Raw genomic sequence first — 13,829 nt, forward strand, 5'->3', positions numbered from 1 at the left:
AGGGAACTCTTCCGTTAATCTGAGAGCTGCAACAGGTTGTGTCGATGCTTGCTGATTAGTATCAACAGTATCAATCTCCAGGGGCGGCCTGTAGCGTAGTGGTTAAGGTAAATGACTGGGACAGGCAAGGTTGGTGGTGAATCCCAGTGTAGCCACAATAAGATCTGCACAGCCGTTGGGCCCTTGAGCAAGGCCCTTAACCCTGCATTGTTCCAGGGGAGGTTTGTCTCCTGCTTAGTCTAATCAACTGTACGTCGCTCTGGATAAGCGTGTCTGCCAAATGCCAATAATGAAATGTAATGCAATGTATCAAGGCAAGTCTTCCAGCAAAAAACGAATCGAGCGTTATTCATGAAATCAGCTTCCAGGTTCTACTTATTCTGTTTTCGAATGAAAAACAGTTTAAAAGGAATTGAAATGGGGAAAAAAACATTCTTCAGTACCACACTTCTTCAGACTTCTTCGTTTTGTTGAAGTTCCTAACCAAAGCAATAGCGGTGTGGACTGGTTTGCACGATCCAGGGATGTGCATTTTCCTGTATTTTATATTTATTTTTCATGATTAATTAAGAAATACTGATTACCTGACACCGAATGTCTTAGTTGAGGCTCTATTGCTGAACATTCTCTTTGCTATCAGTTGCAAAACAACATGACATACCAAAGTCCTCTGCTCCTGATTGAACATTTAGGATCTGGATAACAGTTATAATAACATCATTGAGGGGCTCCTTTCTGCATCTCTTACAGAGAATATTGATGGGGAAAATGCAGTGGATAACTATAAGGGGCTTAACGTGTGTTAGTCAGTGACTGGACCTTCGTTGTGCTCCACTTCTTCATTTCAGCACGCAGAAATCCGCGCCAACCTGGAGGTTTCTGACGAAGTCCTGGAGCGTGCTGCGGGAACAGACATCAACAATGTGTGAGTGTTACCCCCAGTGAGCCCTCTCGCCTCAAGATGGGTGTGCAAATCAGAGGGGCGCTGGTTAGAAACCCAAGCTTTTGGAAGAGCAGTTGAAGTTTAAAGTTTAAGGGAGCGACATGGCTTCAGGCAGTAAGAGCAGTCGTCTGGCAGTCGGAGGGTTGCCGGTTTGATCCCCCGCCCGGGTGGTGTCGAAGTGTCCCTGAGCGAGACACCTAACCCCCAAATGCAATCAAACTCCAGGGCCTGAGTGTCTTAGTGCCTGGGCGTCTTAGTGCCTGAGCGTCTTAGTGCCTGGGCGTCTTAGTCCCTGAGCGTCTTAGTGCCTGCAGGTCTTAGTGCCTGAGCGTCTTAGTGCCTGCAGGTCTTAGTGCCTGAGCGTCTTAGTGCCTGCAGGTCTTAGTGCCTGAGCGTCTTAGTGCCTGCAGGTCTTAGTGCCTGAGCGTCTTAGTGCCTGAGCCTCTTAGTGCCTGGGCGTCTTAGTGCCTGAGCCTCTTAGTGCCTGCAGGTCTTAGTGCCTGAGCCTCTTAGTGCCTGCAGGTCTTAGTGCCTGAGCGTCTTAGTGCCTGCAGGTCTTAGTGCCTGAGCCTCTTAGTGCCTGGGCGTCTTAGTGCCTGAGCCTCTTAGTGCCTGCAGGTCTTAGTGCCTGAGCGTCTTAGTGCCTGCAGGTCTTAGTGCCTGAGCGTCTTAGTGCCTGCAGGTCTTAGTGCCTGAGCCTCTTAGTGCCTGGGCGTCTTAGTGCCTGAGCGTCTTAGTGCCTGCAGGTCTTAGTGCCTGAGCGTCTTAGTGCCTGCAGGTCTTAGTGCCTGAGCGTCTTAGTGCCTGGGCGTCTTAGTGCCTGAGCCTCTTAGTGCCTGCAGGTCTTAGTGCCTGAGCCTCTTAGTGCCTGCAGGTCTTAGTGCCTGAGCCTCTTAGTGCCTGGGCGTCTTAGTGCCTGAGCCTCTTAGTGCCTGGGCGTCTTAGTGCCTGAGCGTCTTAGTGCCTGGGCGTCTTAGTGCCTGAGCGTCTTAGTGCCTGAGCGTCTTAGTGTCTGAGCGTCTTAGTGCCTGCAGGTCTTAGTGCCTGAGCGTCTTAGTGCCTGCAGGTCTTTTTGGTTTCCTTTCAATAAGCAGCCAGTTTAGACCTTGGAAACATGATGCAATTGTAGATTATTTAACCAATCAAGGATTAATGTTGTTAATGTATGTTGAATACGAATCAACTAAAATAATTGAAACGGTTTGTCAAAGGAGTATCAGTGAATATCACTGAGTGAATAGCTAAGTGTGTTTCTACTATAAGACCCTGCAGTTTCATGGAATAACTAAGTGTGTTTCTGCTTCTGTCTGGAAGTTTCCAGATGACCGTGGAGGTGTTGGACTACATGGATGTGGAGCTGAAGGTGGCTGAGACAGGTGAGTCCCACTCCCCTGGAGCTTCAGCCCAGTCATGCTTTATTCATTAAGAACTCTTAAGCTTAATCCTCTCCAGTTCAGTAGCAATTCAACATATCACTGACAATGTGAAAATAAGCTTTTATCTTTACTGACAGTCTGGGCAAAAATGCATTTAATCGATTCAGTTGACATGTAGAAAAGTATTTGAGATTAGTGTTTGCCCCGGGTCTGATGTCTGTGCAGATACACACTTTATCATTATGTGTCTGCAAGTCCAGGGAGTCAAAGCACTAAACTGCCAATTGAGACGCATTAGCAGTGTGTGTCAGTGATATAAAAGCTTGTCAAGCACTAAAAATGCAGGATGATTCACTCCTGAGTTGGTAATACGATTTCGGTGTGCATTTGGACCAAAACGGTGACGCAATCAAACCAACACATTTTCAAAGCCTGCCGTGGTCAGTGTTAGCCTGTCAACAGTGGGATAGAGTTTGACCGGGGACCAATCAGAGAACACAAAATGTGGTGGAGTCTGATCTGGGACCATATTCAGATTACATCTCTGTGTAGGAGTGCTGATCTAGGATCAGTTTAGCCTTTTAGCCCATAATGGATAGGAGTAGGATTTTGGAAATGGGAATCCTGATCCCAGACCAGCCTAACCATGCTGTCAGACACTATGAATATGGGCCCTGACGGCAGTTTCTTCTTGAAGTGATCCGGCAGCTGAACACCTCCATCGCCATCTCCACCACCACGTCTGGGCAGTGCCGTCTGTCTCCCCTCATCCAGGTCATCCAGGACAGCAGCCACCTCTACCACTTCACCGTCAAGCTGCTCTTCAAACTGCACGCCTGTGAGTGAATCTGCCCCACCCCTGTCCATATCCACCCCACCCCTGCTCCCACTACCCCTCCCGTACATATCTGCCCCCCCCCCGCTCCCACTACCCCTCCCGTACATATCTGCCCCACCCCTGCTCCCACTACCCCTCTCGTACATATCTGCCCCACCCCTGTTTCCACTACCCCCACCGTACATATCTGCCCCACCCCTGCTCCCACTATCCCTCCCGTACATATCTGCCTTTTCCCATAAATCTTCAGTGTTGGTAGTTTTGATATGGCTGGTTCTGTTTTGCGTTTGTGGTGTGAGTGAGAGTTTCTCATGGTGGGGTTTGTGCTGCAGGTTTGCCGTTAGACACCCTGCAGGGTCACAGGGACCGATTCCACGACCAGTTCCACAGGTAAAACACACCTCTCCAGTGTTGAGTGCCAGTGTTAGACCAGGGTCAGATATGTTTTTTTTAAACAACTCGACTCACTAAATTCTGCTTAAAATATGAAAACCATTCTCCAAACAAAATTTGCCAAAAACATACTGACATTGTGCATATTGTATTCATTGCTTTGCTCTTGTTATTTTATTTTTGCTGTTTTGCTGTGTTGCGTTTTGTTTTGTTCATTTTAATGTACTCTGCATACACTTTGCATAATACAGTGAATAAATAAAACATTTGTATTATTATTAGCTATTTTTAACACACAAAAAGAATTGTGTGGTAAATATTGGTGAAAGTAGAGGTTTTATTATTTTAAAATTAAGTCATCGGCATGAGTTGTTTCTGGTGTTAAAGTATTTAAATGATGATATGATGTTGGCTTGGCCCAATCCAAGGTAAAGATGCCCATCACCTACTACAGAGGCAGTGTGCATGTTTGCAAAGACATGGCCCCTTAAAAGATAAAAGACCTTGTGCTCTCTGTCTCGGGGCCAACTGGCTCTGCACCATGGCTCTGGCAACCCTCAGATTTGTGCAAAGATTGAGGGGCTGAGGAGGCAATCTGCCCCCTCCTGCAGCTTTTTTCCACCCCAGGGGCCGTCCATAAAGTGTCACATTTGCGTTAAGTGTCTTTTTTTTTTTTTTTGCTGTGAAAGCGAATGGCTCCTCACACCACTGCCCTCCTGTGTTTCAGCCTGAAGGGCTTCTTCAACAAGTGCAGGGACATGATGTACTTCAAACGGCTCATTCAGATCCCCAAGCTGCCAGATGTAAGAGCTACATTCAGTCACTCACTCACACACTCACACACACACTCACTCACTCACTCACTCACTCACTCACTCACACACTCATTCACACACTCACTCACACACTCACACACACACTCACTCACTCACACTCACTCACTCACACACACACACACTCACTCACTCACTCACACACACACACTGACACACTCACACACTCACACACACACACTCACTCACTCACTCACTCACTCACACACACTCACACACTCACACACTCACTCACTCACACACTCACACACTCACTCATTAATTCACATTCTGGCTCACCTACTCACTCACCAACTCATTCATTTGCAAACTGGCTCACTCACCCTCTCACTCAATCATACACCAACTCACTTACCAAATCACTCGTTCAGGTATTCGCTGACTCCCTCTTCCACTTACCTGCTTGCTCACTCAGAGAGTCACGCAGAGTCACGCAGAGTCACGCAGAGTCACGCAGAGTCACGCAGAGTCACGCAGAGTCACGCAGAGTCACGCAGAGTCACGCAGAGTCACGCCTCCCGTTTTGTCCCCTCCTCCTCCTCCTCCTCCTCCTCACTCAGTCCCCACCCAACTTCCTGCGGGCGTCGGCGCTGGCGGAGCACGTGAAGCCGGTGGTGGTGATGGCGGACGAGGACCCCCCGGAGGAGGATGACGGCGAGCCGCTGGTGGAGTTCAACAGCACGCCGCAGCACCTCACAGCCTTCCAGATGCAGCCGCAGCCTCCCCCACAGCCACAGGTGAGCCACGGCCGCAGGTGAGCCACGGCCACACCAACACCGGCTGTGTGAGCGCGCTTCATCAAACACAATTCATCACAGCCGTCCATTCGATGAAGAGGCCGTAGCTGTGCCCGTAGCAACAAGGTTCTCTACGTTGTAGTCCGTGTCACTTTTTTTCAGACTTTTCTGTGCTCAATTGAGCTTGCCTGGTGCAGTTGAGCCAATCAAGAGGACCAGTAGGCGGGCCTTACTCGCCTTTTGAGAATATTTCATTGGTTCCAATACGTGAGGCAAGCTCAGTAAAGCAGAGAAAAGCTAAAACAATGACATATTTCTGGTGGATAGCACTGTGACCTCACAGCAAGTAGCTACTCCAGTTTCCTCCCACAATCCAAAGACATGCAGGTCTGACATTCACAGGGCATTGCTGTAAAAGGGCATGCATGCTCAGTCAACCTCCCCTGAATAAATAAAGGTGAATAAACATCCAGTTCCATGAAACTTGTATCCGGTTCTGTGACCACCAAACCATGACAGCAGAAGATATACTAATAGAGATATGGAAACCAGTCTATTCCAGCTGCGAACAGATTTTATAATTCACAACACAAAACCAGGTGTGGCTTTATGAATCATGTATTTCTCTGTGCTCTGGCAGCTTGACATATTTGATCAGACCTTCGGGCCCCCGAATGGTGGATTCGACCCCAAGTAAGCATTCCGGTTTATTTTATTCTTGTATTTGAACATATTTATGTAATATTACCTAAATGTATTTTTATTATGGATGTATGCCTCGGAATATCTGAATATCATGATTGTTCTGGACACATGCTTCATGTCTTAGAAGTCTCGCCTAGGCATCACTTAGATAACTTGTAGACTCACCTTCAGGGTTAAGAAGGTTCTGGAACAGGCTAGAGAAGCCGCAAACTCTTGTCTGTGCCCTCCCAATTTTGGAAGTTACAACAATGAGCAGAGATACAATAATATTGGTCTTTCCAAACTGGGGTCCTGTGGCAATGCTGCTGTAGCTGAGCGCTTCTCGTTGGCAGGGACCTGCAGATCGACAGCCTGAAGCAGGAGATCGAGTTTCTGAAGGCCGAGCTGGAGCGGATGAAAACTGAGGTAGAGCCGTGTTTTAGTGTGTAGTGTGTGTAGTGTGTGTATAGTGTAGTGTGTGTATAGTGTAGTGTGTATAGTGTATGTATATAGTGTGTGTGTATAGTGTGTATAGTGTGTGAAGCCCCTGTGGTCCCCTTCATGCAGGCCCAGCGCTACATCACACAGCTGAAGTCTCAGATCAACAGTCTGGAGGCGGAGCTGGAGGAGCAGCGGGCTCAGAAACAGCGCGCCCTGGTGGAGAACGAGCAGCTGCGCATGGAGCTGGAGGCGCTGAGGAGGCACACTGCAGAGACCGACCAGGCACAGCTCACCTACATGGAGACAGAGAGTGAGCGCCTGTCTGACCATGCAGCCACTGAGACCACTGACACACTGAGACCACTGACTCACACACAGCCACTGACGCACTGAGATCACTGACGCACTGAGATCACTGACGCACTGAGACCACTGACTCACTGAGACCACTGACTCACACACAGCCACTGACACACTGAGACCACTGACTCACACACAGCCACTGACTCACTGAGACCACTGATGCACTGAGACCAATGACTCACTGAGACCACTGACTCACACACAGCCACTGACACACTGAGACCACTGACTCACACACAGCCACTGACTCACTGAGACCACTGACGCACTGAGACCACTGACTCACACACAGCCACTGACACACTGAGACCACTGACTCTCACACCGGCACTGACACACTGAGACCACTGATGCACACACAGCTACTGACACACTGATACCACTGACTCACACACAGGCACTGACACAGAGACCACTGACGCACACACAGCTACTGACACACTGAGACCACTGACTCACACACAGGCACTGACACACTGAGACCACTGACTCACACACAGCTACTGACACACTGAGACCACTGACTCACACACAGGCACTGACACACTGAGACCACTGACTCACACAGAGCCACTGATACACTGAGACCACTGACTCACACACGGGCACTATGACTGACACACTGAGACCACTGACTCACACACCGCTCCTGACACACTGAGACCACTGACGCACACACAGCTACTGACACACTGAGATCACTGATGCACACACAGCTACTGACACACTGAGACCACTGACGCACACACAGCCACTGACACACTGAGATCACTGATGCACACACAGCTACTGACACACTGAGACCACTGACGCACACACAGCCACTGACACACTGAGACCACTGACGCACACACAGCCACTGACACACTGAGACCACTGACTCACACACAGCCACTGACACACTGAGACCACCCCACAAACACTGACTTGATCACAGGCACTGGGACTGACTTGTGGTGACCACAATCTTTCACTTTGATACTGACAGCACGCAGAGTCACGCAGCATAGCACGACAGCAGCATAGCACTACTAAAAACTAAAAATATGTTAAGTATTTTAGTCTTTAGACTTAAAATTGTATTTCTATTACGATTCTCTTATTTCTATTCTATAGATTCTAAGTCTCATTACAAGACTAAGACTTTTGATAAGACAGAATTTCATCTGTTTCATCCAACACTCCCTATATCTCACACCGCTCTGCAGCTCAACCACTTATATTTACATTCAGCAGGCTCTCTTATCTAGAGTGACTTACAAAAAGCGCTGAACAAAGGTTCAGGCCAGGAGCCAAGACCAAACCAAGCTATCAGGAAAACTGTCAGTACATAGACCTACAATATTTACTGCAGTGCCACTGCGGGTGGAAAAGGTAGCTTGAGGAAGATGATATAGTGCTGCATGTTGCAGCTGGGGCCGGTGAACCCTAGCCTGGTTTGTTGAAGCAGGTTGCAGTGTAAACAGGTGTGGTTATATTCCTGATTTAGCGCAGCGCTACATTGTGATGTGCATATTGGAGAGTTTGTCTTGTCTTGTTATTTGAAATGACATATTCCCACAATCCATGTCGACCCACTCGACATGGGGGAAGGCCCCAGAGTGTTTGTCTTGTCTTGTTATTTGTTGTGTGAATATATTCCCACAATCAGTATCATTTCATTTTTTATCTACAGTGTCTATAAATCTTTATAATTATTAGTAATTGCTTTGATTCTAGTGCAAAATCAAAGGACTTTGATATATATATCATATATGAAGGGGCTATATAAATAAAGCTTATTATTATTATTATTATTATTATGATTATGATGATTGTGACATGGGCTGTGCGCTCTCTCCATCCCTGCAGGGCGGGCCCAGGATTCAGAGCTGCGCTACACCAAGCTGAAGGAGAAACACGCTGAGCTGGTCTCCAACCACGCCGAGCTGCTCAGGAAGGTAACCACCAATCCCATCTCACTGTCTGCCCCCCCAAACACGCTCCATCCAGGCCTGGGTCAAACACATCATGCTTTACTGAGCTGGTCTCCAACCACGCTGAGCTGCTCAGGAAGGTAACCGCCAATCCCATCTCACTGTCTGCCCCCCCAAACACACGCTCCATCCTGGCCTGGGTCAAACACATCACGCTTTACTGAGCTGGTCTCCAACCACGCTGAGCTGCTCAGGAAGGTAACCGCCAATCCCGTCACAATATGAATTCAGTGCGTTAGTATTTTGTTCAAAGTTTGCATGTTCTCCCTGTGTCCGTGTGGTTTTCCTCCGGGTACTCCGGTTTCCTCCCACAGTCCAAAGACATGCAGGTTAGGTTAATTAGAGAGTCAAAATTGCCCGTAGGTATGAGTGTCTGGATGTTGTGTGTGCCCTGTGATAGATTGGTTGACCTGTCCAGGGTGTATTCCTGCCTCTCGTCCAATGCATGCTGGGATAGGCTCCAGCACCCCCCATGACCCTGACCAGGAATGAGCGGGTTAGATAGCGGATGGATGGAGTGTTTGGTTGGTTTGTTGACATAAATGTGTGTTTTGCGGTCAGAGCGCAGACACGGTGAAGATGCTGTCGGCCAGCCAGCAGACACAGGAGGAGGTGGCCCGGACCAGGCAGCAGCTGGCCTTCGAGGTGGAGAGCATCAAGCAGGAGTCCGACATGAAGGTATCCGTCCGCCCACCCCCCTGTCCTCCTCTTCCGCTTTCGAATCGCTGCCTGAGAGGGCAGTTAACCCTTTGAAGAATAGGGCTTTTCTGAATGTGTTCGTGCACTAGAAATCCACTGCTTTGAATTACCAGGAGTGATTGTTACACCAGCCTTAGAATGTTCGGTTAAGAACCTTCTAGTCACATATTTGTGATCTTGCACCTTAAAGGGTTTAAAAACACTACTTTTATTTTATTTATTTTATGTCCTGCTTGCAGTCCCACTTCCACACAAGCTAGCGTATGCCTTGGAGGGTCTTGTTTACCGTGTGATTTCTCTGTGCACAGCCACAACGTGGGGTTGTTTAAAGATGAGGTAGAGGGGAGGGTCTTGTTTACCGTGTGATGCCTATGGGTTCTTCCGGTGACCGTGTGCTTTCTCCGTGCACAGCCACAACGTGGGGTTGTTTTAAAGATGAGGTAGAGGGGAGGGTCTTGTTTACTGTGTGATGCGTATGGGTTCTTCCGGGTGACCGCATGCTTTCTCTGTGTGCAGCTGGAGGAGCAGAAGTTTGAGGTGGACAAGCTGAGGCGTGAGCTGGAGGAGAAGATGGTGGAGCTCCAGAGGACACAGGCCTCTCTGCAGACCAACACGCACGTGGGTCTCCTATCCCCCCCCGCCGTACTCACACAGGGTGGGGCCCCCAAGGGCCCAGGGGGGCCAACAGGAAGATGGAGGAGCCATCAGTGACTCAGCAGTTCCAACCAATCATTGTGTTTTGCAGTGGACAACAACAATATATTGATTGAAATTGGAGAAATGGTTGGCAGCTCACATGGGAATTTCAAGACGACTATCAGAACTTTGAAAGGCCATCTTGTGCATATCACAGTGCCTTTGGATGTTAAATCATTAATATCATCAATGGGAGAAACCTTTACTTTGTGTATTCAGTGTTGAAAGGATTTTGTCTGGATAACTGCACTGAGTAAAAGCCAGAAGTAAAATGGTTTTTCTGAGCTTTGTACAAAATATAATTGAAACTTTCAACGTCTTATGGTCACCCCCTGAATGGGCTTAGAATAAGCATGTGTGCAAACTGTGTTTCTTGGATAATGTCCGCAAAGGCTCACCAGCTCACTCACATTGCTTTTTACCGGTTTCTTCTGTTCATAGCAGATTTACATTTTTGTACGATCACTATCCACAGTATGTGTCATATTAATGATATGGGGAAAAACGTCTGTTGGTCCAATTTTTTTATGTTTGTACATCAGCCCTGCGGTCTGTATGCGTGTGTGTGCATTACGGTTCTGACGGGGTGTGTGTGCGTGTGCGTTGCAGACGGGGGAGAGGCTGAGCAGTGAGATGCTGGGGCTCCAGGCTCAGAAGGAGACGCTGTTGCACGCGGTGAGTGAGAAGGACGCGGAGCTCTCCTCCCTGCGCCAGACTGCACAGACGCAGCAGTCCTCCCTGCAGCAGGAGCGGGAGAAGAGTGCCAGAGACATGGACGAGCTGCAGAGCAAGCTGAGGGACAAGGTGAGGGTCCGTCTGCAGCGCCGTCTCGTAAATATGATGTCACGGTCTCGCAGATGTGACGTCACTCTTTCAAACATGATGTCACAGTCTCACAAATGTAAGGTCACTATCTTATGAGGTCATAGTCTAACAGATGTGGTATCAGTGTCTCAGACATTAGTGATTACCATTGTATTGTTTACAGTTTACATGTTTGACAAGCAGCACAGTCCAAGGCCTCTCCTTCCCTCTCCCTCTCTCTCGCTCCCTCCATTTCTCCCTCGCTCTCTTCCTCTCCCTGGTCCTCTAGTTTCTTGCCTGTTTCATATTTCCTGGTAGAAGGTAAGTTGTGTAAAGTCATGGTCGGGGTGAGACGCACAGACGGTCGTGCTGACTGCGTGTGTGTGTGCGTGTGCGTGTGCGTGTGCGTGTGCGTTTGTCCACAGTTGAGCCGGGAGGAGCAGTTGCAGCAGCAGCTGTTGGAGGACCAGTTCTCCCTGCTGCAGGGCACCGTGACCGAGGCACAGAGCATCATCCAGGACGCCGTCGACAAACTGGACGACCCCCTGCACCTGCGCTGCACCTCCTCCCCAGGTAGCCCCCTCTCCACCACGGTTCCACAACTTTCTCTGTCCTGTGTGAGCCCAAAATCTGGCTTATCCAGGATGTTTGAGCCATTTTGTTTGTTCCTTCTTGTGCCCAACATGTAGAGATGAACCACGATTTAATCTGCCTTTCCTTGCTCTCTTCCCTCTCCCCAGATTACCTTGTAAGCAGGGCAGAAGCTACTCTTGACTCTATTGACAAGGTGAAGAAAGGCCAGACAGACTACCTAAAGGACATGAAAGGTTTGCTGACCATCCTCGTTTAATGATATTACCCAACACGAGACATTAAACACGCTGCACAAATTACTGAGCACGTGTAGTTATGTGGACATACATTCTAAGAGAAAATTGGTTTCATTCTTTATCAGTTTATCAGTCAGTAAGTATGTCTGGGAAAGTTTGGGGACCACTGTTTTAGAGGACCTATGATGGCCCCTGGTGGTGGTGGTGGTGCTGTGTTGGTGAGCGACGGTAAGTGATGGCGTGTCTCAGGATGTGACCCCCTGTCCACTTCCTGTCTCGCCCTAGACGCCAGTGGGCTTCTGCGGGCAGTTACCCAGTTCTCCCACCTGGCGGCCGACACCATCGTCAACGGCAGCGCCACCGCCCACATGGCCCCCACAGACCACGCTGACCGTGAGTGCCCCTGCCAACGCCAACTCCCCACGCATTCCTCATCTCCCCTGGGGCGCCAGCTCGCACTCTGCCAGTGCATCTGTGTCGCATAAAGCAGCTTTTCTCCTTATAGAGTCTATGTGCTCACCGGGTACTCAGCTCCTGCTTTCCTTCCACTCTCTCTGCTCCTAACCCCTGGTTTATATCCACGCCTGAACACATCCTGGAGCTGAAGAAGCATCACCCTGCCTCTCTGAACTGCTCACTATCCTTCCACTCATTTGGACTTCCTACTTTTCCAGCTAGTTTATTACCTTGTGTAGCATGGTTAGCTCAGCTAGTTTGCTAGTAAGCACAGATGGTGCAGTGAAAGCGAAGGCTGGTAGCAGGTTATCGCGATCCCCGATGACGTAACCCTCAAATTCAAAAGAACGTTGTTGCCCTTGGCTAGAGGCGAGTTTGTCTTTAGCTGACTGGTAACGCGTTCGTTCAACAAATAATTTGGACAAGTGAGAGGCCGGGGTTCAAATCCCACGTCGGACTCAGGCAATTTCTCACCTGTTACACTTGCAATAAGAAATCTATTGCAGCAGTTCAAATGGGTTGAGCAGCTTACAGTACATCTGTTATATCCATTCTACCTTTACTTTACACCTTTCCGGAGAGTGGAGGCTGGGCTCCCCCTCTCATAGACCGGTTCCTCCTGAGATTTCTGCCCATTAGGGAGTTCTTTCCTGCCACTGTTTCAGGGTGTTTCTCAGCACTGGTGAGTTTTCTTAACTCATGTTCTTGCTATTTGGTGCGTCAGACCTGGTGTTTGCCCTTCTGTTACTCTGTAAAGCGTCTTTGTGATTTTTGAAACCACACTCGTATCTCTGGTGCTAGTGCCACTGTATCACAATTGGTCCACACCCCTTAATGTTTTTTCGGGAGCTGTATTGAATCGGAATGTGTTGATTTCAGTGTTGGGGTGATGTATTGGGTTCAGTGCAGACCTGGCTGAAATCCACTATTGTTTTGGATCCAAAGGCATTTCTACACTCTGAACTCGTCTGGTGTATGGGATGGTGTGCGTAATACTCTCAAAAAGTGCAAAACCCACCATTTGGTCCACTTGGTTGACTCAATTTCACCAGATGAGATCATTTGAGCTCATTGGAATCCAAAACAATGACATATTTGACCCAGTAGGGGCACCGGGCATTATTCTGCCGCTGACTAACCGCCCTCTTCCTCCACCTCCTCCTCTTCCTCCACCTCCTCCAGGCCTGACGGATAACTGCCGAGGCTGTGCCACGGAGACGCTGCAGTTCCTCCAGGAGCTGAAGTCCAAGCCCACTCTGCAGCGGGCCGACCCGGCCTCCGCTCGCACCATCGTCCAGAAGATCCTGCAGCTGGCCCAGGTGGGGCTCCCCCAGGCCCACAGCCTCCGCCCTGTTGAGGGGGCTGACACGGCTGTACTTTACAAACAGGCAGCCTGGGGTTCACTTGTGCCAGGTGGTCTTGTAGGGGGAAATTCACAGAACAAAAGATCTCCCTCCTAAAAGCATGATAAACAATCACAAGTCAAAATCAGACTCCACTACAGTCTGAGGTGGTCTGAGGTGGTCTGAGGTGGTCTGAGGTGGTGTCAGGTCAGCTGTAGATGACCGGTGGTTGTTGTCGTCTCAGCTGGTGTGAGAGCTTACGGTCCACTCAAATTGAGAACGCAGTGTGACTGTAGATGCACGTCTCAAAGACTAGAAAGAGGTGACCACCTCATTAGTGGCATGCTTTCCAAACCAGCAGACTTGCACAATGCTGATGATGTAAATAAAGTATTATATAACCGCATCACGGTTAGG

The 13,829-nt window shown here is 49.0% G+C and overlaps 1 protein-coding gene across 2 annotated transcripts in view; it reads left to right on the forward strand.

The window, feature by feature from the left end:
- Positions 1 to 13,829, forward strand: part of LOC133142100 (huntingtin-interacting protein 1-related protein-like) — a 34,411-nt gene that overhangs the window by 13,441 nt on the left and 7,141 nt on the right. For both annotated transcript variants that reach the window (XM_061263077.1, XM_061263078.1), the window contains exons 6-22: positions 849 to 925; positions 2,258 to 2,319; positions 3,017 to 3,157; positions 3,490 to 3,547; positions 4,278 to 4,353; positions 4,944 to 5,120; positions 5,761 to 5,813; positions 6,158 to 6,230; positions 6,372 to 6,555; positions 8,460 to 8,548; positions 9,146 to 9,262; positions 9,800 to 9,901; positions 10,589 to 10,783; positions 11,209 to 11,356; positions 11,524 to 11,610; positions 11,899 to 12,006; positions 13,252 to 13,388. In XM_061263077.1, the coding sequence (XP_061119061.1) occupies positions 849 to 925; positions 2,258 to 2,319; positions 3,017 to 3,157; positions 3,490 to 3,547; positions 4,278 to 4,353; positions 4,944 to 5,120; positions 5,761 to 5,813; positions 6,158 to 6,230; positions 6,372 to 6,555; positions 8,460 to 8,548; positions 9,146 to 9,262; positions 9,800 to 9,901; positions 10,589 to 10,783; positions 11,209 to 11,356; positions 11,524 to 11,610; positions 11,899 to 12,006; positions 13,252 to 13,388 (1,884 nt within the window). The remainder of the gene's footprint in view (positions 1 to 848; positions 926 to 2,257; positions 2,320 to 3,016; positions 3,158 to 3,489; positions 3,548 to 4,277; positions 4,354 to 4,943; positions 5,121 to 5,760; positions 5,814 to 6,157; positions 6,231 to 6,371; positions 6,556 to 8,459; positions 8,549 to 9,145; positions 9,263 to 9,799; positions 9,902 to 10,588; positions 10,784 to 11,208; positions 11,357 to 11,523; positions 11,611 to 11,898; positions 12,007 to 13,251; positions 13,389 to 13,829) is intronic.

This window comes from Conger conger, chromosome 12 (assembly GCF_963514075.1).
Source record: "Conger conger chromosome 12, fConCon1.1, whole genome shotgun sequence".
NCBI lineage: Eukaryota > Metazoa > Chordata > Actinopteri > Anguilliformes > Congridae > Conger > Conger conger.